Source organism: Stigmatopora nigra, chromosome 15, assembly GCF_051989575.1.
Source record: "Stigmatopora nigra isolate UIUO_SnigA chromosome 15, RoL_Snig_1.1, whole genome shotgun sequence".
NCBI classification, from domain to species: Eukaryota; Metazoa; Chordata; class Actinopteri; order Syngnathiformes; family Syngnathidae; genus Stigmatopora; species Stigmatopora nigra.
The window spans coordinates 10,052,336-10,080,000 of NC_135522.1; the positions used below are offsets into that span (position 1 = coordinate 10,052,336).

At 39.4% G+C, this 27,665-nt stretch overlaps 4 protein-coding genes across 4 annotated transcripts in view; 2 read left to right on the top strand and 2 right to left on the bottom strand.

Moving 5' to 3' along the window:
- Positions 1 to 10,715, bottom strand: part of myo15aa (myosin XVAa) — a 40,943-nt gene extending 30,228 nt beyond the window's left edge. The window contains exons 1-2 of the mRNA XM_077735204.1: positions 10,643 to 10,715; positions 8,217 to 8,356 (exon numbers count right to left, since the gene is read on the bottom strand). The gene's annotated coding sequence lies outside the window, so the exon portion shown is untranslated. The remainder of the gene's footprint in view (positions 1 to 8,216; positions 8,357 to 10,642) is intronic.
- Positions 10,716 to 12,316: 1,601 nt separating this feature from the next.
- On the bottom strand, positions 12,317 to 17,631 carry drg2 (developmentally regulated GTP binding protein 2). Its single transcript, XM_077734265.1, has 14 exons — positions 17,463 to 17,631; positions 17,238 to 17,330; positions 16,355 to 16,515; positions 15,841 to 15,930; positions 15,698 to 15,758; positions 15,524 to 15,614; positions 15,374 to 15,446; positions 14,350 to 14,440; positions 14,176 to 14,273; positions 14,027 to 14,103; positions 13,872 to 13,960; positions 13,714 to 13,772; positions 13,569 to 13,622; positions 12,317 to 12,859 (listed from the first exon to the last, which is right to left on the bottom strand). The coding sequence occupies exons 2-14, from the start codon at positions 17,299 to 17,301 to the stop codon at positions 12,773 to 12,775; spliced, it is 1,095 nt and encodes a 364-aa protein (XP_077590391.1). The 5' UTR covers positions 17,302 to 17,330; positions 17,463 to 17,631; the 3' UTR covers positions 12,317 to 12,772.
- A 613-nt stretch (positions 17,632 to 18,244) lies between these two features.
- On the top strand, positions 18,245 to 21,707 carry gfer (growth factor, augmenter of liver regeneration (ERV1 homolog, S. cerevisiae)). The gene is made up of 3 exons (XM_077734495.1): positions 18,245 to 18,663; positions 19,236 to 19,435; positions 20,496 to 21,707. Exons 1-3 carry the CDS (start codon positions 18,448 to 18,450, stop codon positions 20,656 to 20,658), a joined length of 579 nt encoding a protein of 192 aa, XP_077590621.1. The 5' UTR covers positions 18,245 to 18,447; the 3' UTR covers positions 20,659 to 21,707.
- Positions 21,708 to 22,253: 546 nt separating this feature from the next.
- Positions 22,254 to 27,665, top strand: part of syngr3a (synaptogyrin 3a) — a 7,690-nt gene continuing 2,278 nt past the window's right edge. The window contains exons 1-3 of the mRNA XM_077734266.1: positions 22,254 to 22,503; positions 26,197 to 26,431; positions 26,632 to 26,777. Coding sequence (XP_077590392.1) covers positions 22,399 to 22,503; positions 26,197 to 26,431; positions 26,632 to 26,777 — 486 coding nt within the window. The 5' untranslated portion in view covers positions 22,254 to 22,398. The remainder of the gene's footprint in view (positions 22,504 to 26,196; positions 26,432 to 26,631; positions 26,778 to 27,665) is intronic.

Below are 27,665 nucleotides of genomic sequence, written 5' to 3' on the forward strand. Positions count from 1 at the left end.
ATGACGTCCTGGTATATCTCTAAGCTTACGAGTAGAGGAGTGACTGTAGAGAGGGGGACTTGTATTATGAGACTGAGAAGGAGAGGGAGGACAGTTGCTGGTGGTAGATTGAACATTTTGATGCGGAGACTGTGTACGTTCAGATAGTGGAGATGCCTCCCTTGCTGAAGGTGTTAGAGGAGGAGACGGCAATCTCCGCACTTGGGCTCTTCTTTGGCTACTCTGCATTCTGGTAGATGAAGCATTTGAATGGGGTTGTTGTCTGAAAGAAAGTGTTGACCTAGGGAGATGACGTTCTTGCTTTCTTATAGATCCTCTTGGCGATGTCATAGGTCTTGGAAAAGGTTGTCGGGGCTGAGCCCTTTGAAGCCCAATGGTATCCCTCACAGGTGTTACAGGCGGCTGCGCTGTAACTGACACTCCATTCGCATACAAGTGTGGAGAATCATAATTGTTTGGTACTCTCTGTGAGAAAGCTGGCCTTTGGTTTACCGCTGACGATTGCTGCGTAAAGTCTCTTCTGTGTAAATGAGTGGGAGATTGTTTCAGCTCGATTTGTGGTTGAAAAGCCATATGATCTGGGGAAGTTCCTGACCTCTCAAATGGATAGGCGTTGATTGCATGCATTGGGTTTGATGAGGCCAGGGGAGTGTATGGTGGGTGATATGTCATTGGCATATTTGCTATTTCTCCACGATGGGCTGTTGGTGGCATTGCCTCCATATGAAATCTTGGTTGGTCTACAGGGTATGGGGTTGTATTCACCTGGGTTGGAAACTGAGGCAAAGTAAATTCTGAAAAGTGATGAGGGGAAGTGACCTGAGGAGGGTGAGTAGGTTGAGTAAGCTGTCTGTGCTCATGTTGAGAAATCTCAGTTGTTGCAGGAAAGGGCATGATGGGGGGTTGTTGATGAATACCAACAGTTTGGAAGTGGGGCTTTGTGGCAATGTAAGTAGGAACGGTTTGATTATTACGATTTCTTAGGTCAAAACCAGGAAATGGAGATGAAAACATAGGGGTCGTAGTGATTTGTGGTGGTGGCAAGGTTTCTACCTCCAGTCTTTCTTTTCCAAAAAGTCTTACCTGAGGCCTAGGGACCTTGAATTGCTCAAGGTTAGAATAAGACAAAGGGTTTTGTTCCTGTCTATAAAGAAGTTCTCTATCTGTTGCAGCCATCCCAGCATCAACATAGTATGGTTGCTGGTAAGGGATATTAACTCCAGCCGCATCTAAATATCCCTGCATTGACTCTTGATATACTGGTAAACCTGGGAAAGTAGCATATCTATCACCCACCATACCATACTCGGGTAAAATGCCATAGTCATAATTCACATGATCCAAGAAAGAATCTGACAATATCTCAGGCTCATATGGATTGTAGATAGCCTCCCTGGCATTGCCAGAGTAAGCATATGGGTCTTGCACAAGAGCATAGAGCTTTCCATCATCACCATAGTAGTACTCAACCTCTTCATTACCAATATCTTCATGTTCATCATAGGGGTAAGTGCTATATTCTACATCACTATCATCATAAAACTCATCTTCTGGATAAAAGTATCCATCTTCATGATAATATCCATATTCGTCTTCCCATTCGTCATCATCATAATATTCAAAGTTCTCTGGCTGCCCATTGTGGTAATCCTCCTCTGATCCAGATTCATCATCATAATCAGAGGCATGGTGGTATTTATGTGTGGATCTTCCTGAAGTGTTTCCGTTTGCAAATGAAAGTCGTTTTCGTCCTTGTCGCTTCGCCCATGCCCCCAGTCGACCTCGACCCTTGGAACTTGGCAAACCCCCTATCAACCAGTTGGTTGCAGCAGCTATCCTCGCTAACATCCATCCTTTGGTGTTAAACCTTAATCCTACTTTCTTTTTGCCAAACATGCCTTTGAACTTTGCTCCCAATCCCTTTGCCTCAGCAGCCATATTCCCTGTGCCTCCTAACCTCGATAAGTTTACTGTCTTTTTGGGAGGAGGAGAAGTGGAATTGCTTGTAGCGGTGTCTTTTGAATCGGCTACTTTTGAATCTGATGGACCAGGCAATTCCTCGCCAGAGACGCCTTTTGGCCCTAGTCCTTTTAAAAGCTTGAAACCCGAAGGGCCTGGGCTTTGATCCCCAGATGTACATTTAGGCACAAGTCCATTCAAAAGTTTGGTGTTGCTAAGAAGAGGTTTAGCCAAAGCAGGGGGCTTCTCTGTTTTTTTTGAAAGAGGTATGAAAAGATTGGATGCGCTCTTGAGACTTCTTGTTGGTTTGGGTTTTTCTGGCTGCTTTTGCTTGCTAGGGAAACTAAACGGAGAGCTCTTTCCTGTGAGACCGCTGATAACTTTAGAAGCCCCTCTAAGGTGACTCTTAGCGTCGGTGGTCTTCTGCAGTTTTCCTGCAACAGTGTCTTTCTTCTGTGCATCCGTAGTGAAACCCATCATTACTTTGGAGGAGCCCTTGATTTGGACATCACTCATATTTTTCAAGTTAATGGCATCCATTCCTTTCTTCACTTGAGGCTTTTCGTTGTCTGGCTCCTCATCGTCATCATCCGCTGAAGGTGAATCACTTGGGATAGGGTGGGAACCCTGCACAGCTCTCACTTTAATGGCATTTTTTACAACTGCTTTACCTTTATCTATGTCAATCGGAGGCCTCACTTTAGCAACCACTTCTTCACTCTCATCACTGTTTTCTTCACTCCTCATCTTCTCTTCCTCTTCCTCAGATTCCTCCTCTGAGTCACTGACAGGCTTTTTTCCCTTTTCTTTGTTTCCACCATCCTTCTCCTTTCCCTTTTTTAACTCCTCCACTTTCTTTGCACCTTTCTTCTCATCCTTTCCTGTCTTTTTTGTGTCCTTTACTCCCTTCTTTGTCTCCTGAGCCTTGCCTTTCTTGGCAACTGATTTTGCATCCGCTTTCTTGGATGGCATGATTTCAGCTGGTACTCACAAGTAGCCGCAGTGTGATCAAACTGATTGGTGTCAAAACGGAATCTTCTTATAATTTCTCCTTTTCCTTGTTAAGATCATGTTTGAATGCTTGGACAAAAAGAAACACTGTCATTCAGTCTGTATTCCAAAAATGTACTCCATGAGTGCTTGCTTCCTCAACTGTTGTCAAGCCTTAGCAAAAAGTATTTAAAATAATCTGAGGGATTTCTTCACTAACACAAGACATACATACATTCTACATTACTAAGCAAAGTAATGTTAGAAAACAATGTTACTTTTGCCAGTTATAGAATTGTCTTGCCTGCTGTTCCCTGAATCCTCCAAATATAGCATTCAAAAGAAAACAAACGATCCTGGTCCTTGGAAGACATAGAATGAAATTGGTTGGGTCACACAGAGAATAAAACACACTGTAACAGGGTGAGCGTAGTCCTTTGTGCAATTCCCATTGTTATCACATCCGATGAGTCCAGCAGTTCATCTTCATATTGATTCCTACGCAATCTTCATCAGATGTCCCTTCAGCAAAGGGAACTGATGGCAAGTCTTGGTGTGCATTCCGGCCCAAGAGTGTCCATTCCTTATCCGTTTATGTGTGTTCTCACACCCGCAGTCTAAGCTTTGTGACTACCTGCTACTCCTAGTAATTCTCTGGTCACAGCGATTTCATCCTAGGTGAGTGGTACGTGTGTCCCCTGTTGCAAAGGGCACCTTAATGTAACAACTATACTGTCTCAGGGTAACCGTATCTGTGGACTCTTTTGTGTATGAATAATGCAGGTTGGCTGAGCTGTTGCTAAACTGTGTCTGAGAGGCGAAGCCTCACAGAGTCAAAACACAAACACCTGTAGTCCCAGTGGCAGACATTGACTATGAACACCTTGTTGCCCATTGTCTCTTCTTTACATAAACAATTTTCTTTGGTGTTACACACTATGCAGGGGGGCGGGGCTTCAACTCGTTTATGACTACAGTAATCCCTCGAATATCACGGATTATGTAGGCCGGACATGGGCACGATAATCGAAAAACCGCAAAGTAGGATCACTCCTATTATTACTACCATACTGTTTGTACCTGTACAGAAATACAAGTACATACACTAGTACATCTATAAAAAAGTATATTTATTAAATATTACAGCTATAAGAATATTAAACAACTGTAATGTGTTAACATATAAATATAATCTATATATAAAAAATATTGTAAATACTTCAAATACTGTATTCAGGGTGAAAATACTTCCTCTCTACCAAAATTCACTAAAAAAAACTGGTTACTGAGATCTATGGTCAAGTCTTTTTCATCAGATTCAAGAGGCATCGATGGAATCTTCAGGAGGCGCCGAAGCTTTTTAAAGGAGCTTTTGCAAAAGGTTTTCTGTGCACAAGGAAGATATGATGGGGAGTTGTGACCATTGATTCTTTATGGTTTTGTACAAGTACATAAGACTGTCAAGATGATTGCCAAATTCAATGGCTCTGACCATGTTGTCATCAATCTCCAGGACTTGTTGTTGCAAACTGCATGGTATTTAGAAAATTTCTTGTGATTTTTAGAAGTACTAAGACCACGTTCTTCATCTTTATTGGCGTCATTGTTTTGGGGGAAATTAAACTTCTACTTCGCTCCTCTACACAGTCCAGCCGTCAATTACCCGTCCAGAGAGCTCAATTTTCAGATGAGAGCAAGCAATGGCTTCAGCTCGCTACCTGGACTTAAATGGAAACTCAACCTCCACTTTGTTCCTTCCTGGCATCCAGCTATTTCAGCCCTCTGTCCTCGATGGCTTCCACCGTAACATTGCCCCGGGCTTGGACGTTTAAACATTTCTGGGAATTTCCAACATCAGCTCCACGACCCCAAGGTTCCCGGCCATAAAGGCCACTGCGCAAGCTCTATTTTCAGTTTAGGGCAATGGTGTCCAACGTAAGGTCAACCGGAGTTCACATTTCTAAAAAAATATATGCCCTCCGAGTCCCCCGGCCGTCCAGTCCGCTCAGAAAGGTCTATTTCGGGATAAAAATAACGGCCAAGGCCTATTACCCGCCGTTTTACTTTTTCGAGTTGAGTGACAGTCCCCTGTGTTCTGACATTTTCTTATTGGTATGCAGAAGACAGGCAAGTGTCTTCCACTTGTGAGTTTCAGCGTATATTTTGACATTTATGTTAACTTTTTTTAACACTATAAAAAAAAAACATGATGGACTGTAGCCGCGAATGTTGAAGCCGCGAAATGGTGAAGGATGACAGTGTTGAGCTCTACAACCACCTCAAACCTTTACAACAATTTTAGATTAATTTGATACAATAACATTAACACCTTTCTCTGGACAACAGGTCTTCCATATGTGAATGCTGTGCTTATGCAGTAATAATTATTTGTTTACATATTGATTTATCAGAATGTGCTCAATAAACATAGAAATTTGACTTGGTAACAAAAATAAATGCTTAACCAAAATGTTTTGGTTCTTTTTAACTGCAAGGTTTAATTGAAAAATGCATGATGTCAATTCACTCATGATGGACTGATATTCAAGGAGGTCATCTCAGTGGCAGAGATGAATTTTTGATGACTGGCACTGTGTTCTATCGACACAGTGTAGATAAAACATTAATCGCATGCTGCTCTAAATATATCACAAAGCATTACCTACCACCCTGGCACACTCCCCGACTGACATACTATATATGCGGGCATGTGTCAGGGGTTAACTGCCAGATAACACAGAGCAGATGAAGGTTAGATAGTTAATGGATAAAAGCAAAGGGCTATTTTCTGTATGAATGACGGTCAAATAATAAATTAAATCATTGCGTACTATGCTAAATCTTCTCAAAGGAAATCAGTAATAATACTAAAAGAAATATTTTGATATTCTTTTACAATAGAGTATTGCCAGCAATAAAAGTTGTAGAAATCCGACATAGTATGTGAATCATCACAAGAGACTGGGATATATAACGCAAAATATAAATATCAAGAGATGCCTATAATGTTCTTATAAAACTGTATAACGCAAAATGGGATATTCTGTCTATTAAAATATGTACTTTGGACCAACTATACACAACATACACACCCATGCGCACACAGAGTAAAAGCCACAAGCCAGCCAGGTAAAATAAAGAGCTTTACAAAGACATCTAGCTGACAACAGGTGCATGATCATTTGCTAAGGTTGACCAAATATTTGCAAGTTGATGGCAGACAATGAGCAGCAGGTAAGTTTGATTTAAAGGAAAAAGAAAAAAGAACAAAAATACTACCACTGAGATATAAACATTTAGAAAACAAAAACAACAAAACTGGTGTGTTTTCAACCAATGGTTAGTTTGTTTCTATCATTCATAAACCCCAAAGAAATACTATATTAGTTGTATGATGTTTGGATAAACCCCTGAAATACATTTTAAGAAATATTTTACACTGTGAACCTAAACACAGACTTCTTGCAAACACACAATAAAAAGTCTACAGGTTACAAAATATTCATTAATTTCATATGCCATAATAATCCTTCATAAACGTGTTTTTGTTAAAATGCATTTTGCTGTTCAGATTTTGAGATGTCTAATCTAATTTCTAACCCTTTCATCTCTATGGCGGCATGGTGGTGTATGGGTTTGCACAGACATGGGCAAAGAGCGGCCCGCGGGCCACATATGGCCCGTTAGGCGTTTTAATCCGGCCTGCCGACGTTGTCCAAATAATGTTCTTTTTACTTTACTTTGTACTTCATACGTTTTATTTTAATGATGAGTATGTTAATACTTTAGTCCTTTTTTTCTGTTTATGTTTCATATGTACTGTTAACGGATGCAGTTTTTTATATGTATCGTATCTTGTGCTGACCCGGCCCATCTGTCCATTTTTTAAAGTTAAAGTTGAGAATTAATAACTACATTCTGTAGAAGAGGAATAGACAACATAAACGATGACGTTGGAAAACAAGGGCAGGGATCTTTATAGGCAGAGCAAGGGTGTTTCAGCCTGAGGGGATCAGTCTCGGGTTTCTAATAAGCCTTTGTACTTCATTCAAGTTTAAAATTTACTCGCAGTATATTTTGCTGACGGTCAATAAAGGACGCATGGTCCTGGTAATAAGACCTGGGCTCTACTAGTAGAGTATTACTAATACCTCAAAATTTCAACATAAAAATCTTAAACAATTTCCCTCATTTCTTGTTATTATGGTTATATTCTCAATCATACATTTACACTGCCACCTAATGGACTCTGAACTAATCTTATTAGGACCTCACACAGGCGATTGGAGAGGGATCGGTTTGTGGGGTCAAGATGGGGAAACGTCTGGAAATTATATATTTATATATAGTATATAAGCACAAGCACATACATTTTGGGAAAGTGCAAATCTGGGAAATGTTTAAGAAAATGTATCCATAACAAAAATAATAATACTGCTTTGTTGTGCAGTAAAGCTAGACGGGCCCTCATTTCCAGACGTGGGGGCATCTCGCGTGTGGCAGATGGGGGAAAATTGAGGCAATTCAGCCTGCGTTAGCTTTTATGTAGTGAAATTTATTTGCTGATATATTTTCAATTTTGTGCTTCACTGCCATTCAAAGTATATTGTACTTTTCTAAGTATGGTATTATTTTTGTTTTTACTACAAAAAAAATGTCCATTATCATTTAGAAGCAAAATGACTAACTGCCATTATAGTTTTAGGTCAGGTTTATATATAAAGCTATATATCAAACCATGGTTCATAAATACTTCACAAACAATAATGTCCAATATTTGCTATTACCAATGAAAATCATTCCAAAATTAGTTTTTTTTCTCATCCTTCTGCTGTGATTCTAAATGAGTTGATCACAAGTAAATGTTCTATCCATTTGAAGTGGGAGGATGGCAGTAAATGGACAAGCATTCTCTGCCATCCTCCTACTTCAAATGTATTTGGACATATTGTTACGTCAATGGAAGCCAAAGAGTTAAAAAAATAATCTTTTTTTTCACTTTTTTTTTCATTTCTGACCAGAACAAAATGTCACCTAATTCATAATTCATCAAATAAAAAAATAGGTTTCCTCTTAAATCACAACATTCTAATCAATGTGTCATCAGGTTTTGGGGTCATTGTATGCAGCATACTAATAAATTAGAAGAGCGAAACCAAATATGTGATGTTCCATCTGTCCATATATGAATTTCCTATTCCTTCATGCAATAATTTAAAATAAAAATATCAATTTAGAAAAGAAGACTTAAAATATTCTTGACTTACCTTCTCTTGATGCAGAGTCACAGTCAATCTGCACCACTACCCGTTGAAGCATTTGATCTGTCCCCACACTGTTTGTGTTTTTCAGTCTGCCTGGATCCCAGAGATCTTCCGTGGTACATCTGCTCACATTTTATAGCTTACTAAACACGTAAACAAACACACAATGTGTACCATAGATTAATTTTTAACATTCATAAGAATAGTGTCATACAACTCTCATAATACATTCAGTACATTAGTAGTGCAATATTACATTTCATAGTAAACAAATCTCTCTTATACATGTGTCCGCTGGGTAAACAAATGGACAAACCTATTGTGTGTTGATCAGTGAGATAACAGTCACACACACAAGCTATCACCCCACATTGGTTGCCAACACCAAAGCCTGAAACGGCCCCAGCCCACTACCCCCATCAGCAGGTTGTAAGGCGCTTGTGTGTGTGCACTTATCAGTGCGCCACACATACACTTGCCACCAAAAGACATCTCTCTCCCAGATGCATGGTCAAAATGTCACAATAAAAGTGTCATGTCAAGTATTGTGTCACACAAACAGAGGGAAACAATAAACACACTAAAACAACAACAGACTGATGATATAAAGATAAATTGTTCACATAATGTGAGCATTACATTTTATTGGGCACACCATGTGAACATTTACATATAGTAAGGGTGTAATACATTGATATGGTTCATTCATTCATCTTCCATACCACCCATCCTTGAAAGGGTTGCTAGATCCTAACCCAACTGTCTCCAGGGCAAAATGCAGACTACAACCTAGACTGGTCGCCAGTCAGTCGTAAGGCACACAAAGAGACAGACAACCCCTCACATTCCCACCGAGTGGGAATGGAACCAAGGCTGCCCGAACCAAAGTAAGGCGGAAGAACCACTGCACCATCGGTTGGCCCATTGATATGGTAATATATCAAAATACTTTTTATCCGAATTGGTTATTGATAGGAGAGTGGTTAGCTTTCTGAGATCGCAGGTTCAATCCCCAAGACTCCCTCCAAGACATATATAAGAGTATAAACAGTGTGGAAAATGAATGAATGGTTATCAATAGGAGGTAATGAGGTGAGGGGTTAGCATGTTATGAAATTGAGGCTTCCATCCTTTCCCATCTATTCCTATCCCAAAACATGACATAGGCAGACTCCAAATTGTCCGTAGGTGTATGAGTGAATGGTCCTTTGTCTTTTAGTGCCTTCTTATTGCCTGGTGAACAGTTCAGGGTGTACCCTGCCTCCTGCTCATTGTCAGCTGGGATAGGATTCAAGCACCTCCGCCACCCTCTTGAGGAAGAGCAGTTCACAGAATGAATGGATTGTTATCGATGATTGCCCAATAATCGCTAAATCATTCTAAAAAGGTGTTTGATACTGAAATTTTCCATTACAAACGACTGCCACTGACAGCGATAGATTTTAAATCTACTTGAATTGTGATAGCTAGCATTGATTGATTCCTGTTTTTTTGTTACCGACGGAGGATTGGCAGCAATCGAACGATCACATTCAGCCCCTGCAGTCAAAATGGATTGGACATATAGCATCATCAATGGCAACCAACGAGTTATTAGTTAACGTATTCATCTACCGAGCTGCTTATCCTTACGAGGGAGTCAGTAGTTGCACTGTAAAATACTGTGGTTGGATTTTCAAAGCGATGTATCAATAATTCTTCTATTGCCAAATCCTGTGTGCCCTAATTGACTGTGTCGAATGGGAAAGGTACAGTATGTCCATGATGCTAATAACTTTTATAAGATCTAATTTAAAGCAGCAGACATCCACCTAAGTGTAGCAATACTTTATAAATATTGAAGGTGTTTGCTAAAGATCAGGGGTCTGTTAAAAAAAACAGAAAGTTGATTTAACAATGGCATGCGCAGACCACACTCAAGCCCTCTCTCCCAGTTGCAAGCCTATTATAGTTTGGGATGAAAGGTGAGTAAACAAAGACTATTAATGAGTTTGTTTAGTTCTTGAAATGCCTTCTGAAGCAGAAGCACAAGACCACTGTGACACATTTGCTCTATGTCAACAGTAATGTCATAAAAGTGTACTCTCCTCGTAAGATGCACAAACAATGACTCAATGGCATTGTATGAAACTTTGGAATGTAATTTCTGGAGCACTCAGCATTAAATATCATCTCTTTTATTATATGTACTCTTGTCAACATAATAAAATTTTCAACTGGATATACCGTATTGTCGTGCATATATATTTTTTGCACAAAAAAATTATGACCAAGGGTACGGCTTATATGCGCACAAATTAGACTGCACAAAACTGCAAGGTGACAAGGATGAAACGCCATAACGCAAGACAAATGTATTTTGATGTCTATGAATGAAATTTAAGAAAAACATAAAACATAGCTTGCATAAAACATAAAAAAAAACTCACTTGTGCCTGCCATTGCTCGCTCAGGGCGCCGCCATCATACCTAGGGATGACAAACCAGACCACTGCGGACACAAAATTCGTAAGATTTTCCCTTCGGCGTAACACATTTGTACTCCATATTAAAACCATGAATATGGAGGTGAAAATTGTGAATCAGGGGGCGTCTTATACGAGAGGAATTGTAAAATTCAACAATTTCAAGGCAATTTTAAGGGTCCGGCTTATACACAAAGGCGGCTAATATGTGAGAAAATACTGTATTTTGGATACTATACTATACTATATATAAAAAAATCCAGAGATATGATGTTTTTATATTAGTATCAGTGCTAAGTGTTTCCCATTATTTAAAAACACTCATCAAATAGCCCCAAAATGTACAGCAAATGACCTAAAAATGCCTAAAGGCATCTCTCTCCGTCCCTTTTGAAGATAAGTGGTACATATATTGATTGAATGAGTAACTAAGCGAAACATGAAAGAAATTTCAACATGAAGATAAGAGCAGAAGACCTAAATAGTATATAAAGGACTGCCCTCTTCTGGCGAAATCTTACTTTTTAACTCCGATAAACTGTTTCCAACAGAATCACGCACGAGAATATAATTCAGAGAACAGCATTAAATAAAGAATGGCATGGGCAGTATTCTGCTCATTTCTCTACTTTGCCCTTTCCTGTACAACACAGAGTTCATTCCTTTAATTGCTTATATAGCAGACCAGAAAAGTCTAGGAACATCAAACGATTGCGTCAGAACATTCCTTGAAATACATTTTCCGGTCTCAACAGTGGAACAGAACTAAATGTGATCAAATAATCAATGAAAGAGTGCCATAATAGCTTGTGTTCACTGCCACCAGACAGGCGCACAGTGATCAAGAGGCATCAAGTGTCTGCTCTACTCACACAATGCACTGTCCTCGATACCCGTTTGTCTTCTTGCCCCCGATAGTTAGGCCTCCATCATTCCACTCTTCCCCGTCGGGTTATTCCAAGGCTCACAGTCCATGGTTCGTGACGAGAACACATGAAAAGAACATTGTTGAGTACTAAACATCTTGAAAGAAGACAAGAGGGGACTCCAGAAGCCCCTTGTCTCTTTGGATAAGTGTATCCCACTTCTCTTCCTCTTCATCCATGACATGCTTCTCAATTTTTAATGCTGCTATTGTGCTTGTGTGTGCGCATTGGCCCAGAGTTAAGAAAAAAAAGACAGCCAGTTTAGTGGTCAGGGTAGAGGGTGAGGAGATAAGGGAGGAAGCATTTCAAGATGAGAAGCTCAAACTTGATGCTTAGTGAGATGAAATCAAGTACATTTGATTTTGCACTACTACTGATAGTAAGAAGTGATATTTTTGAATTTTCCCAGGAAACCGTTGGCTGTCTTTAAGGGCACTAAACATCAACTCCATTTTTTCATCATTGGCTGAATATTCACTCACCCCTCGCAGTCAAAATTATTTAACGTATATAGTTGTTCACATGGCAAGCAATGAGTTAATTAGGGGTCACTTTCTTGTGAATTTTAGAGTGCTTATGGCTCACTTCCTATGGATTTGGGGTATCGATTTTGCACTACTCTTTATAATAATGGATGATTGTTGCATTTTCCATTGAATCCATTTTAAGTGTGCATGCATGTGTGTTCAATTCAAATAGATAGGACATCTACTGACTCCCTCCTTTATGAGCTTTAATATAGTTTTTTAAGAGCCACTTGATTCAACAAATATCGTCAATGGTACCGAAAATGCTCATTGGAAATAAAATAAAAAATCTATGAAATATCAGAATGATATTGCGTTATAGATTATCTTTGGGGGGCGGATTGAGAATGAGTTGCACAATTGAGTATTACAACAACAGTACATCGGGAACAATTCATATATGTGTAAATGATAAAAGAAAATGTTTGGTATAAAGTTATGTGAACTTTATTCAATGCATGTTTTTGTTGAATAATTAAAATGTAAATGAATCGACTATGGCATAACTCAAATCGGTTTGTAATAATATGAAGAGATTTGTTGGCGTACTTATACCGCAAACATGTCTAAGTATACCTTTGCTGTTCATATTAATGCCAGTGACAGCTCTTGCAGACTGTCCAAAATGAGTGAGAATCATTTTACTTCTTGACGACCTGGATGACGTCCTCGTGTTCCATGATGTGTGTCAGGCCCACCCTCTGGGGACTGTATTTTGTGCTGGTTCCCTGCAAACGAGTACCACAGATTATTCATACAAGCCAGCCTTCCCAGTTGAAAAGGAATAGATGCCTAGCATGTAATGATTTAAGGCTAGCAACAAAATAATCCAGAGGTATAAGAATATAACTGAATACTTAAGTGTAAGTTATTTGCAAATTAATTTTGTAGGGCACAATTATTTAGCAAAAATAATAATAATAATAAAAAACGTCCGTTGTTAAAACCAAAGCTGTAATAGTAACCCTTATATATAATTTGGGGATACTTTTGGCAAAATCAAGCCAAAAAGTTTAATATAGAACATTTATAAGGAAAAATATAAATGAAAATTGGAAAATTCTATATTTAAAAGAAATAGTTTTTAAACAGGAATAGAAGATAGAATAGAATAGAATAAAATATTTATTGGAATAGAATATGAATGAAAGTAATTTTCAGAAAGTATAAAAAATACAAACTGACAGTGAAGGTATCCACAAAAATATATTTAAAAAATGATAGGGAGAATGTATAAGTAAAAATTATTTATCCGAGGTGGATGATTAACATATGCAGGAATTCAATTAAGCAACATGTGGATGTCCTCAGTAATTATTTGCAATGGTAGATATAGAGAGCCACAGGTGGGACACGTCACCAAAAATTAAGAAAATTTAGTCAAAACCTTGTCCCCAGAGTCTAAAACAATAATAAATGTATTACAAGTGTACATACCCAAACCAGAGCATACTTGAACTGGCTTGCTAAGGTTCTGTGGATCCTATGGCACTGTATGAAGACAAACACATGTAATGTTGACTTAAAGACAACCAAAAGTATGATGTGGCTACTTGTAGATATTTTAGAAGAGTTTACTGACCACATGTTCTACACTTGCTCCTCTTCTCATGATGATGGCGTCACTGAAGTCTGGACGCTCTAACAGAACAAAAATTGAAAGATACATACGTAAATAAACAAATGTTGACAAAAATGAGAGCAAATAGGATTTGGAAGAGATATGCAACATAACAGTACCCCCTCTTTTCTTTGTAAAAATGCAAATCAAAGACAGGTATTCCCACAACGTCTCTAGAAGATAATCCAGATTGAGCTTCATCCCGCAACTAGTAAAATAAGAGCAGTCAGTTATCAGATAACTTGTCATACAACAGCGCAGTAAAATGGCTGACCTGATGACAACGCTGTGAGGTCTGTGAGCAAGACGATCCACCTCCTCAATTGAGATTTGATCTACCTTGTTGTACACCTGGTTGAAATGCATACAGTCAAATAAGTAGATGAAAAATGTGAATTTGAACAGGAATTCAAGACAACTTACATATAGACAGGGCATGTAAACTCTGTTGCCGGAGATGACATCGATGAACTCGTCGGGCGTGCTATCTTCCCTAAAGAGGACTTCGGCGTTAAAGATTTCTGAAGGAGTCGCTTAAAGAAAACAATGAAATTGGACAGGCATTTGCTTTACTTCTTTGTTGTTTATAAAGGATACTGTATTCATGGAGAATGAGCTGAACAAGCTTTTCCGAGCATTGGGTGAGAGGTACCGTGGAGTTGTAGGAAAGGCCTCCACCTTTCTTTTGCTGTAAAGGCATGAGGGAAGACAAATGATATGAACTATTTCCATTTGTCCATTTTGGAGCAGAAAATTTAATGTTAACCCACATTTTGCTGACCTTTTGTATAAATCTAATCGTTTTTTAGCTCTCGACACTGATCCAAAAACACAGTTGTGTGGTATCGGCCATGTCGGAGTATTTTTTGTTTGTTTGTTTTTAATACTAAGTGACTGTATACTTATACTTTAATGCAAGGTAATTGCTACGATGGCTTGATCAAATTCTGCTTAACTTAATCATGTCAAAAAGCCTTTATTGTCATTATACAACAGGTGTATAACAAAATTAGTGACGCCACTCCACAAAATGTGTTTCCCGATAAAAACATAAATAAGTCATTTAAAAAGCTATGTCCAGGAAAGGAAATAGAGAAGTAAAGAAAAAAAATCGATAATATTGTACAATGTTTTCCATTGATGGCTTAGGAAATCAATCCATTTGAAATGGGAGATTTAGCATCAAATAAAAGCACATTGATTGTAGCCACCCTTCCAATTCAAATTGAATGGACATCTATTACCTTTAAATTCACTGCACAAGATTGATGGTAAGCCACATGATGGTACGTCTATCATTGTTTTGGTTAAAGGGTTGACCAAAAGACAGTTTACAGTAATAATTGAATAATTGTGGCAGATGGACTCTTATTGATGCGCTTTTGGCTCATTTGTTAATTAAATAAATGAGAGCAAGTCTTTTCATTATCATTTTTATAGTTTATCATTTTGAAGTAATAATTCAGCCTTTACAGAAATGTACTATTATATTGTTTCATTGTTTAAATAAAATATGTGGAAAAAGGTCATTAAAGCAACAAATCTATGAGTAGCTAGAGCACAGTACTGCGTTTACTTCACTTGCATAAATATGCTGTACTAAAAGAGCAAAACATCTTACCTTGAAATATATATTGGGTTTTTCCCTGTTCAGTCTGATGCCCACCGACTCCAACTCTTTTTCTAAAAGCATTCTAAAAAGAAAACGTATTAATTGTAATGTAGCTAATTGCTGCACAAATACACGCAGGAACAAGAGGGCACCACCCACCTCTGGACATCCCCTTTGGTAGCATCCAGCATCATGATGACAACATCTGCTGTCCTTGCCACAGCGATGACCTGACGACCCCTACCCTTACCTGTCAGAATGTTACAATTACACAGTAGTCATTCATGCTTGCAGGTCTGTGGCACTCAGATAATATGGATTACAGTCAAGTACCTTGAGAAGCACCCTCAATGATTCCTGGCAAATCCAGTAACTGGATGTTGGCCCCTTTGTACTAAAAGAAGAAAATATAACTGTGTGGCTGAATAACAACAATTAATAACAGTGAAGATGAGTTACAGTGGAAATTATTGTACCTCAATGACACCTGGGATGCAAGTGAGGGTAGTGAATTCATAGGAAGCAGCTTCACTGGCAGTTGATGTCATCAAGCTAAGGAAAGTGGACTGCAGGAAACAGAAATGTGTCACTTTCCCAAAATATGACTTATAATAAAATCTCTAGCTAATTTTAGAAGTAATATCCTGAGCACAAAATGCTATCGAAAACTGTGGATGGACCAAAATCACTTAAATTACTATTTCACTTTTGGGAAACACTGAAATCAAGTACTATGACTAGTTAGTTGCTTATTAACAACATTTGTATTTGAGTGTGTTTTAAGAGAGAATAAAAATAAGAAAAACATGAAACGAAGTAAAGAGCAACAGTATATACAAAATACGATAAGAAACAAAGAGCCACATGCGGCTCGAGAGCTGCATGTTCACTACCCCTATTATAGTAGTATGCCAACAAAGCTGTCATTGGTCTCCCCAGAAAATGAATTGTTGGGTACTACAATTGTATAAACAAAATATGAGCACATACCTTACCCACAGAGGGGAAACCAATAAGAGCAACACGTGCATCCCCAGATTTCATAACATCGAAGCCTTCGCCTTTAGCACTCGCCGATTTGGAGGGCTCCAGCAGCTGAGACCTGTATTTGGCTAATTTGGCCTTCAGCAAGCCCAAATGGTACTCGGTGGCTGTGGAAAAAAAAGAAGAAAAGTACAGTAATTCCTCAAATATAACGGTTAATCTAAACCGGACATGGCCAAGAAAATCGAGATATCGGGAAGTAGGGTCTCCTCCATTGTAACTTTTTTTTCAGTGCTGAGTCCTGGTATCTAGAGTGGCTTCTGCTAACGAGCTTCAGCGTGGATTTTTACATTTTTCTCATCTCATTTTCTGAATAGTTTTATCCTCACTAGGTTCCGGGGGTGCTGAAGCTTATCACAGCTGACTTCGTGCCAGTATGTCCAATCAGCCTAACATGCATGTCTTTGGAGTGTGGGGAAAACCATAGTACCTGGAGAAAACCCACGCAGGCCCGAGGAGAACATGCAAACTCCGCACAGGTGGACAGACCTGGATTTGAACCCAGGTCTCCCACTGTGAGGCGGAGCCCTAACCACTCACGCCACTGGGTCGCACGAGATTTTCACATTTTCATGAACAAAAACAAAAATAATTAATAAATCAAAAATGTCTTCAACTTTATTATATAAATAACATTTAAAAGAATAATTAATAGCGGGGAAAATCGCGAAGTAGTGCGTTCGCTGTAAGTGAAGACGCAATAATCGAGGGATTACTGTACCACAAACTGGCAACACTAAATGCCAAAGTCATCACTTTAATAAATTAACATATATCCACTGAGCTCATTGCTAGCAATAATCTCGCACCATGCACACTCCCACGTTACCTTTGTTTTTCTGGGTCCGAGAAATTTCTCTCTCTATTTCGGAGATTTTCTCCAAAATCCCCATGGCGTCAATTCAGATGTACTGCAATTAAACTGTAAAATGAAGTAAAAACATCCAGAAACGTGTCACTTTAGCTTGGGTTAGCCAAAACGCAAAAAAAAATCTAAACAACTTGATTGTGACAGTCAGGAAAACATTTTTAAAAGGACGACTTTCAAACTCACAGTTGTTTAATCTGCATCCAGAGCGTACAAATTCAGATGGCTGCAACAATGCAAGTTTACAATTTAACATAAACTCCTCTATACTCAGCAGTCTGCATGCTCCTGATGCCCAAAACCCAGCAGACCTAGTGCAGGTCGGGGCAAAGCTTCTTCTTCGTTTACAGTCACCGACTGAGAATACAACACTGCCATCTTCTGTAAGGAGTCTTAACAACTGGACAGGAAAAATACTGTAGAATAAATATGCATAAAAAGATAGTAAATTGTTAGCAGGGATGTTCACACTTTTTTTCAGAAATTGAAGTTGAAACACTTCTACTTTAATTTGTTCAATGTGTGAATTTTAAAATGTATTTATTTTCAAGTATTAAATCATTGGGTTGAGGGCGGCCCTGCAGCGCGAGTGGTTAGCCCGTTGGCCTCCCAGCTCTGGGGCCCTGGTTTCAAATCAAGGTCGGTCCTTCATTGTGGAGTTTGCATGTTTTCTCCGGGTACTCCGGTTTCCTCACAAATTTCAAAAACATGCATGGTAGGCTGATTGGACACTAGATAACCCTAGGTATGAGTGTATGCATGATTGTGCACTGCAATTGACTGGCCATCAATTCAGGGTGTCCCCTGCCTGGTGTCTTCACTACGTATAATAATGCCATAACACAATTACTTTTCCAGAACCCTCACGACGTGACCCTTGGTGTTCCATTTTTAAACACTAGATGGGAGTGTTTGTCTGTTTGAGCAGGCTCCACCCTGCTGTGTCGTCATGCCCGGAATCGCGTAATACTTCTACCCTATCGTTTCCGCCCAAAACATGAGCACAAGACTTACATGATCACCTGGGTATCATGCCGATAAATCGTGTTGACTTGCAACTAAAAAGATCGTATTTATACAATGAATCGCTTTGAAGATTTATAACCAAACGGCGAATATAGTATTTTTCCTAAGCAGGGTGGACATATTTATTAAAAATAAAAATAAAAATATGTCTGCGTCCTCATCCCAGAAAGACTCACCAACAACCTCCAACTCATCTGCTTTGGACTCGTTATTTTTAGCAATGGGCGACCGATCTTCTAATGACATCTCCAGCAGTGAGCAACAGCCAACCGGGGGCTTGAAAAAGAAACCTTGTCGTGCTTGTACGGACTTTAAATCTTGGATGAAGACACAGAAGCAGCAGACGACAGCTGTAATGCAGGTGACACGAGGTCAATGCATATTGACAGGTCGCGTAGGTTGAGTGGTCCGTCTATTGTCGTCAATGGCAGACAATGACTCTAAAAATGTATCCATTGAGTTTTCTGCTAATTGACAGTAATATCTCTGCACATTTATTCATAAACTCGACTACCAATACTTTCTGAAAAATGTGTTGACATGAAGTAAATGCGATTTTGATAATTTGGCATTTTCTGTATTAACTCAATGGCTGCCAGCAACAACACCAGAAATCCAAACTAATTGAAGTGCAAAGGATAAACAAATATTAATTTCCTCCCACTTTAAAGCAATTTGACCCCTGCGATTGGAAAAAAAAACACATTTCAAGACTTAATTCGCCCCACCCACTCAAAATGAATTGGATGTTAATTGCTGTCAACCGCAGACAATTAATCTTAGGTTAATTCCCTATTCATTCACTTTTTTGCCTTCTGGGGTCATTTCTGTACATTTTGGATCATTTCCAGTCGATTTAAGGTCATTTTTAGGTATGTTATGTACTATATGAACTTTTAACATGTCAATTAACTTCCATTTCTACCACGTTAGGGGTCCCAAGCGGAGCAAGAGCCTGAGTGCCCGCTGGACAGGCAAGAATTGGGACGAAACACTTGGTCCTTTCTACACACCATGGCTGCGTATTACCCAGATGAGCCATCTAGCGGACAGCAGCAAGAGATGGGCCAGTTTATCAACCTTTTCTCCAAATTCTTCCCTTGCGATGAATGTGCAGAAGATCTCAGATATAGGTGAGACCACAGAAATGTTGATGTTTAATAACAAATGTTAGCTTTACTTGGTGGCGGTTGAACCCTTTCATCCACAAATTGACCATTTTTAACCTTTACAGGACATCTATTTTATTACAGTGACTGTCAGACATCCAATCCATTTTGAGTGTTGGGGGCGATTGAACCCTTGACCCTCCAAGTCCAAATGGATTGGACGTCTCACAGCATCCAAAGATGAGCAGTCACAATAAATCGTCCCAGTTTAAATGATTTGGGTGCCCATTACCATCAGTGGCATGGGTTAATTCCTATGAGAAAAAAAATTAACTACATGTTACATAGGGCACTGGTGTCAAAGTGGTGGCCCGGGGGCCAAATCTGGCCCGCCGCATCATTTTGTTATGGCCCAAGAAAGTAAATCAAGAGGGACGACTTTGTTTTAAGATCGAATTCATAAAATAATAAATGTACATTATATTTCCTGATTTTACCCTTTTTAAAATAAATCATTGGAATTTTTAATCCTTTTTTTTCTTTCGTGTTTTTAGTTCAAAAAACATTTTGTAAAATCTAAAAATAAATATACTTTGTGTTTCCACTTAAATATTGAACATAATTTGAAAATATATTTTATTTATTTTTATTCATTTTATTTTTGTTAAGTCATCTTTAATTAACTGTATTCAGTTATATTTAATATACATTATTTATAATTATTTAAAAATAACACAAATGCAATAAGCATTTATAATTAAAATAGAAGCATAGTCACTTGCCCTATAAAGGATTAAAGGTCTTAAGTGCTAATGTTGGAATAAGTGTCAACTTTTGGGGGTTTATTCAATAATTTACTTGGTTGTAATTTTGCACTTGATGGATAAACTGAGACTATAAATCATTCCGATCCAATTAAAAAAAACAGCTAATTTTCCATTTTATGCTTCCTTCAAGACCCTAAATTCAAATCTCTTGTCTCAGAAGAAGAAAACAGTAATTGTAATTAAGACAGTTTAAAATAACATCTTTGGTCTTTTTTGTCAGAGGCAGTTGTTCAGATGACATCATTTCCTCCCCACAGATTAAAAACCAATCAGCCAGACACGAGAAGCCGTCACGCTCTTTCTCAGTGGCTCTGTGGACTCCATAACAACATCAATGTGCGTCTGGGCAAGCCTGAGTTCGATTGCTCCCGAGTTGATGAGAGGTGGAAGGATGGATGGAAAGACGGTTCCTGTGACTGAAAGAAAGCCGCTTTGAACTTTGAGTGTCGACACTTTGGGTTATTCGGAACAACATGATGTGAAAGGAAATTATTGAATTTTTGATGGATATTCCTATTTTGCTTTGGGAGTGGGGGATGGGGGGTGGAGACCTCCACACACTTATGTGCATACAGACTATGATTTGCTGATTGCAACAATAATTCTATGAATTTATTAGCAGACACTTCAATGTTGTTCTACACAATTAATATCCCCAATATTTTTCTAGGGAAATAATTATGAGCCTAACCATATTATATTTTTAAAAAACGCTGATCCATTGTGTTAGATAGTGTGTTTTGTGCAAAATATAGCATTTATGAGGTCAAATTTTATCTGTGTGTGTGTATATGCATGTTTGGGTTTTAGTTAATGATTATGTTATGTCCTGGGATCTAGGGAATTTAAAGTGGGCTACATATAGTGGTGTAGTCCTACCCTTGATTGAAAATTACTTGATTCACAGAGATTTATATTTATATTGGGACGCCTACATACTAGCCTAAATTGAGACCATAGGCTTTAAGTGCATATATAATAAATGGGTAATTGTACAATGTATTAGGGTTGGGCCAATATATTAAATGCATATATACCAGGATACTTTGTATCGCAATTGGTTATTGATTTGCTCCTGCTAAGAATCCATGTATCATTTTAAAAAGAAAAACACTTTCATAAAGGAAACCATAAGTTTTCCATTTAGTAGAGTGTTTATGTAAACTCGGTCGTTGACATTGACAATGGTAGATGTCCAGTTTATTTCGACTAGGAAAGGCGAAGAAATTAAGTCCTCTGGAGTCATTATGGGCTCTGAAAGATGAGCATTCACAGTTAGTCTTCCCTGTTTAAATGAATTGGACGTTAACCGTTGTCCATAACAGATAATGGGTTAAGAAAGGCTCATGTGAATGCTTTAATCATGAAGTCTTTAAAGAAATGCTGCACTGAATGCTTGTGAGGAAGACAAATGTTCTTGACTGTTCCACAGCAGTGCAGAAAATAAACATTATTTTTCCATTTTGAAATATTTCTTTCATTAATAGTTGTATCGTAGAATATTAGTTTCATTTCATGGTCTATGCATAAATCTAATTGTATAGCCACACTGTGAACTGTTACAGTCAGCAATTGTAGCTGAGGTACTCAGGTTTTTCAACACAATAATGTACATTTTCTGTACTAGTTATAATCACAAGGGTTGCTGGGGGTGCTGGAGCCCGTCAGCCAACTATATGGGCACCCTGAATTGGGTGAACCAGTAACCAGCCAATCTCGGGGCACAAAGAGACAACAATTCACACTCACATTCATACCTTTAATTTAAAGTATTCAACCAGACTAGCATGCACGTTCTTGGGGATGTGGGACGAAACCGGAATACCCAGAAAAAACCCATGCAAGCCCGGGCAGACTGTATATTTTTTTATCATTTCTCATGGAAAATCGATGTTCTAGTCTCAGTCGGGGCCATGAAACACCTATTAAAATATTCCACATTCCTAATTTGGCAGTGCAGTATTGATCTCAATGCGCTCTCGGGGAAAGCAGAGCCTCGTGCTCGCTCGCCGCGCGCGCACATCGCAAGTGGCGTGAGCGCGCACGCAGGAGCGTCCCTGCAGCAGAGACCGACTGACAAACCAGCAGAGCTGGGTAACGCGTGCCCCGGAGCCGCGAGGAGAGAACAGCGAGCGTCGAGGAGTGTTCACGGAACCAGCAATGATGGACGGAGTGGGATCTTTCGGGGCGGGCCGCACCGGGACCACTATGGACCCTATTAGTTTCGCCAAACAGCCTCAGACCATCCTCAGAGCCTTGGCGTGGGTGAGAAAGAGAGAGCTGTCTTTTATTTATTTATTTTTATATTATTTTTATTTATTTTTTTATTGTGAAATGATCATTTACGCTTATGCTGCTACTGATGTGCGCGTGGGTTATCTCTCACATCATAGCAGTGCGATCCTCGTGACGGCATTTTTTAATGTCGCTGTTATTAACGGTTAAAAAATAGAGGATGAATTGAGGGAATGTGTTTGAAAATAGTGCCAAATGTTCTGTTCTGGGAAATATTAATGCAGAGGATGAAACCAAGGCCCCGGCTATTCGCTCGTGTTTTCGTTATTACAGGATGTTCAAGGGACGCAAACGCAACATAACCTTACCATTTATTATTATGTTTTTCTACCAGGGATTTTTTATCTGCATTACAACATCCATGTTCACTTAGGTCTTTTTATTTGTGCTCAGTAAACGATTTTAACACGCTAAGGCATATTGTTAGGTAAAATTAGCTGGTTTTAACGTCGTCGTTTTTCATCCCAACTCTGATTGGTCCATGAACGTCACGGCGCACGCACGCACGCACTCACGCACGAACTCGCTTTGGAGCGTCACCTCAGGGTGACATGCAGAAGGTCTTCTCAATCCCACGAGCACGACCGATGTGGGATTGTCTACGATGTAACAGCGTGTATGGGGTGTAAATATTGGACCCAAAAGACCAAAAAAATGTCTTTTGAAAATTAGGTGTTTAACAAATACAAGATTGAGTTTACACACTTAGAGAAGGTGAAGAAAAGCAATCGTCTATTAGGATCCCACAACTGTATCTGGCCACCATAAAAAATATCAACTCTCTACGTATCACGGTTTGGACAAACAGAGCGAGAAAATCTTAACATACACGCATACACGCATACACACACACACACACACACACACACACACACACACACACACACACACACACACACACACATGCTTTATACGGATTATAGCTGAAAACACACTTTCATTCATCCATCCATTCATCCTTCCTTCCATCCATCCATCCCTCCTTCCTTCCATCCTTCCATCAATTAATTTCTCCATTCCTCAAGTTTTCCATTGATCCATTCCTTCAGTGAGCTGATCCATTCCTTCAGTGAGCCAATTCCCCACCCACCCACCAATTCACCCATCCTTTGGAGCTAGTAATGAATCTCTCTGTCCATCCATCCATCCATCCATCCATCCAACCCCCCTGCTTCCCTCATCCACCCATCATTGTTTTGGTCCAATGTTCATGCTATTAGTTTATTATTCAAAACAATTACATGGATATCCCATTACATATTCCTGAACATTCAGTCATTCATCTTCCATACTGTTTGTCCTCACAAAGGCCATAGGGGGTACTGGAGCCTATCCCAACCAACAACGAGCAGCAGGCAGTAAACACCCTGAACTGATTGCCAGCCAATAGCAAGACATTCTGAACATCTTACCATTCATTATCTGAACCGCTTCATCCTCATTACAGTCAGGGAGAGGGGAGGGGGTGCTGGAGCCTCTCCCAGTTGACTCCGGGCCAGAGGTTTGGGACACCCTGAATCTTTGGCCAGCCGATCGCAGGGCACAAGGAGACGAACAACCATGCACACTCACACTCATACGTAGGGGCAATTTAGAGTGTCCAATCAGCCTACCATGCATGTTTTTGGAATGTGGGACGAAACCAGAGTACCCAGAGGAAACCCACGCAGAACATGCAAACTCTACACAACTAGACATGACCTGGATTTGAACCCAGGACCAACAAATTATAAGACTATAAGGGCAGCCCTTAAAAGCAGCGTTCCCATGAACCATTCCCTGTAGCCCCAAAAAGTCTTATTCTAAGATATAGAGTAAAGAGCTGAATACATACGTGTATTTTTCATATATAACCAGAAATTTGCAAGTACTTTCAATGACATCAATTGGACTTTCGCAGGTGCATTAGTTTGCTGCATAAGCACCAAGCCACTAGAACCACCTGTGTATCCAAGCAGATTAGAAACACACGTGATTGTAGCTCCGACATTCTTCCTTTGTGTCCTTCCACCATCATATGACCCACACCCCCCATGTGGGTGTGTGTGCATGTCACATGGCCCTATTCTGCCATCCACTTTTACTCAACTCATCAGTATGTGCAGTGAGTGTTCAAAGAGAAGAAAGATTGATATAAAAAAAGAGTGCTGCTGTTAATCATGAGGAAAAATATGATTACAATTATAGCATTTGTGTTTGCAACTTGTCATGCTTTTTTTTCCAAACGCGTGCCCACACTCATGATCCCTCAGGACCATTTAATTCTGGAAAGGAAGTAAAGCATCGAGCTGTCTGGTCAGTTATAACATAAAGGATTTAAATTAGGTTAGTGCGTTTGCTCTGAATGTGCTTGAAAAAATGTACACTTGTAATGATGGCTGGTATGTTTATTAACTCATTGACTGCCATTCAAACTGATAGATGTCCAATCCATTTTAACTGGCATGGTGGGTGTGGAATAATCATATGAGAGGCTGGCAGTGATTGTATAATTGCAGCCAACTCCTACCAAATAAAATGGATCGGATGTCTATCGTCGTCAAAGACTACAAATATTAAAACATAAGATATATTGAAAGCTGTGTGGTAGTAGGAATATTATTGATGTGTTTCCTAGTTTCTTTGTCTAATGGGTGAGTGTGGTCAATTTAAAAAAATTAATTAGTTAAGGAGGGTGGCCTGGTGGGTGAGTGGTTAGTGTGTCGGACTCACAGTGGGGGTCCTGGGTTCAAATCCAGGTTAGTCCACCTGTGTGGAGTCTGCATGTTCTCCCTGGGCGTTCGTGGGTTTTCTCTGGCTGCTCGTGTTTCCTTCCACATTCCAAAGACATGCATGGTTAGGTTGATTGGACATTGTGCCCTGTGATTGGCTGGCCACCAATTGAGGGTTGCCCACGACTTTGGCCCGGAGTCAGCGGGGATAGGCTCCAGCACCCCCATGACCCTAGTGAGGATAAAGCGGTTCTGAAAATGAATGAACAATATTAAAAAACATTATTGAGTGTCAAAAAAATGCAAAAAAAGGTTTTGTTTTGAAATGGGTTTCACTATAGTGACATTGGCTATTTAGTTTCTGATAAAGTGTAAAAACAATGTTGGCTAAATATATACTTACAATAATTCGGTCTCAGATCATCAGTTGTTTGCGGGTGCAGATTTCTGTTCCAACTGATTCAGCACAGCCATTGAGATTTCTGCAGAAAACAAGAAGCACCTGACTGCAATCCACTGATTGCACTTGTTGGACACCAGATTGGTGAAAAGGTGTATTCTTGTTAGGTCGTAATGAAAATCTACACCCCCTGTGGCCCCCTAGGTATGAGTGTGTTTGTGAATGGTGTCAGCTAGGATAGGCTCCAGCACCCCCCACAACCCTCATGAGGATAAAGCGGTTAAGGAGAGGTGTATCTTCTAAAAGTAATAGACAAATCAATCTGTTTACAAGAAGATTTTTAGAACAAATGACATAGTTGACATTTGCTTATTTAAGTTTTAATATACTGATATATATATATATATATATATATATATATATATATATATATATATATATATATATATATATATATATATATATATATATATATATATATATATATATATAATTAATATACATTAATTTCCTCATAAAGCAAACTTTGAATTTCTACTCCCTGTTCTACAGATATTCTCGCTGGTGGTTTTTGCCTCCATTGTGAACGAGGGCTACGTGAACATAGGCAGCGAGCGTCTCTACTGCGTCTTCAACAAAAACGCAGATGCGTGCAACTACGGCGTGTTCGTGGGCCTGGTGGGCTTGTTGGCCTGCTCCTTCTTCATGTTGCTCGATTACAAGTTCTCTTCCATTAGTTCCGTCAAAGACCGCAAAAAGGCCGTCATGCTTGAGATCGGCTTCTCAGGTGAGGATGCCAGTCGTTCCAAGCATCTGGGGTTTTGGAATTCCTTGGGATTCCCCTTAAAATGCCCTCAAAACTGCGCTATTTTTATGTATCCGATGAATGAATTTCACACCATGAGATATAATGAGAAAGCTTTCAAGTTACAACAGTCGGCGTTGTGTTTCTCTCATTACAAAGAAGCTGTGTCATTCTTCATTCAGGTTTCTGGGCCTTCTTGTACTTTGTAAGTTTCTGCTTCCTGGCCAACCAGTGGTCTCGGACAACAACCGATGAGCTGCCCCTCAATCAGGGTGCAGATGCAGCTCGTGCCGCAATCGCCTTCTCTTTCTTCTCCATCATCGCCTGGGTAAGAAATAGGATTGTCAAAATGCAATCCAAAAGCATGCTATTCTTCGTAGTAATACCGGATATTTTTGAATTTTATTTTTTAACTCATTGGCTACCATTTACGGTGCTAGACGCCGAAAAATCTGCAACTGTACCCTCCCGTTTTAAATGCTGTCAATGGGAAGCAACAAGTTAGTCATTTTAAGTTGGTTCCTTGTTCATTTTGACAGGTTATTGGTTATTTCTGATACATTTTGTGGTGTTCTGTGGTCACATCTTGTACATTCTGTTAATTTCAAGACATTCCTGACTTCCTGTTAATTTTGGGCCAATGCAGTTCACTTTTTGTTGATTTCAGACCACTTTTTGTTGGTTCTTGGGCTATTCCCAGTCACTCTCTGATGATTTAGGGTTCACCTCTTATACATTTGGAATTATTTTACGTTGATTTAAAAGCATTCCCGAGTCACTTCCTCTCCATTGTTCAGAGCCTGTTGATTTTGAGCCACTTTGTTTTGTGGTATTTACAGGTCAATATCTGATAAAATTTGGGGTATTCGGGTTGTACATATTTGGGTACTTCCTATTAATTTTCAGATGCAGCTAAAAAGAACCTATCGAGGGTGGTTTGCTTTTGTATTCCCTTCAAAATATTCCCAAAATGATGCACACAAATGTCCTCACAATAGGATAATGCACAACCACTTGTCAACGAGAAGTAGTATATTCGCCATTCGCACTGACTGACGGGAAATAAAAACACTGAAAAAATGCAATGCTCAGCCCAGTGCTCCCAGAGACATTACACAAGGGAGTTGTGGGGAGAGAGACAGGTGCTCGGACGTTTGGTTGGTGGTCTTTTGGTCCCCGTTGGTCGCCGGTCTTTTGGTCGCCGTTAGGGTTAGGG

Excerpts from the sequence above, each read along its gene's own strand:
- gfer (XM_077734495.1), top strand. The coding sequence starts at position 18,448 with ATGTCTGCGTCCTCATCCCAGAAAGACTCACCAACAACCTCCAACTCA. Across the intron at positions 18,664-19,235 it reads AGACGACAGCTGTAATGCAG|GGGTCCCAAGCGGAGCAAGA; the intron begins GTGACACGAGGT and ends CTACCACGTTAG. Across the intron at positions 19,436-20,495 it reads GCAGAAGATCTCAGATATAG|ATTAAAAACCAATCAGCCAG; the intron begins GTGAGACCACAG and ends TCCTCCCCACAG.
- drg2 (XM_077734265.1), bottom strand. The coding sequence starts at position 17,301 with ATGGGGATTTTGGAGAAAATCTCCGAAATAGAGAGAGAAATTTCTCGG. Across the intron at positions 14,104-14,175 it reads TTTACATGCCCTGTCTATAT|GTGTACAACAAGGTAGATCA; the intron begins GTAAGTTGTCTT and ends CATTTCAACCAG. Across the intron at positions 13,623-13,713 it reads GAGCAAGTGTAGAACATGTG|TGCCATAGGATCCACAGAAC; the intron begins GTCAGTAAACTC and ends GTCTTCATACAG.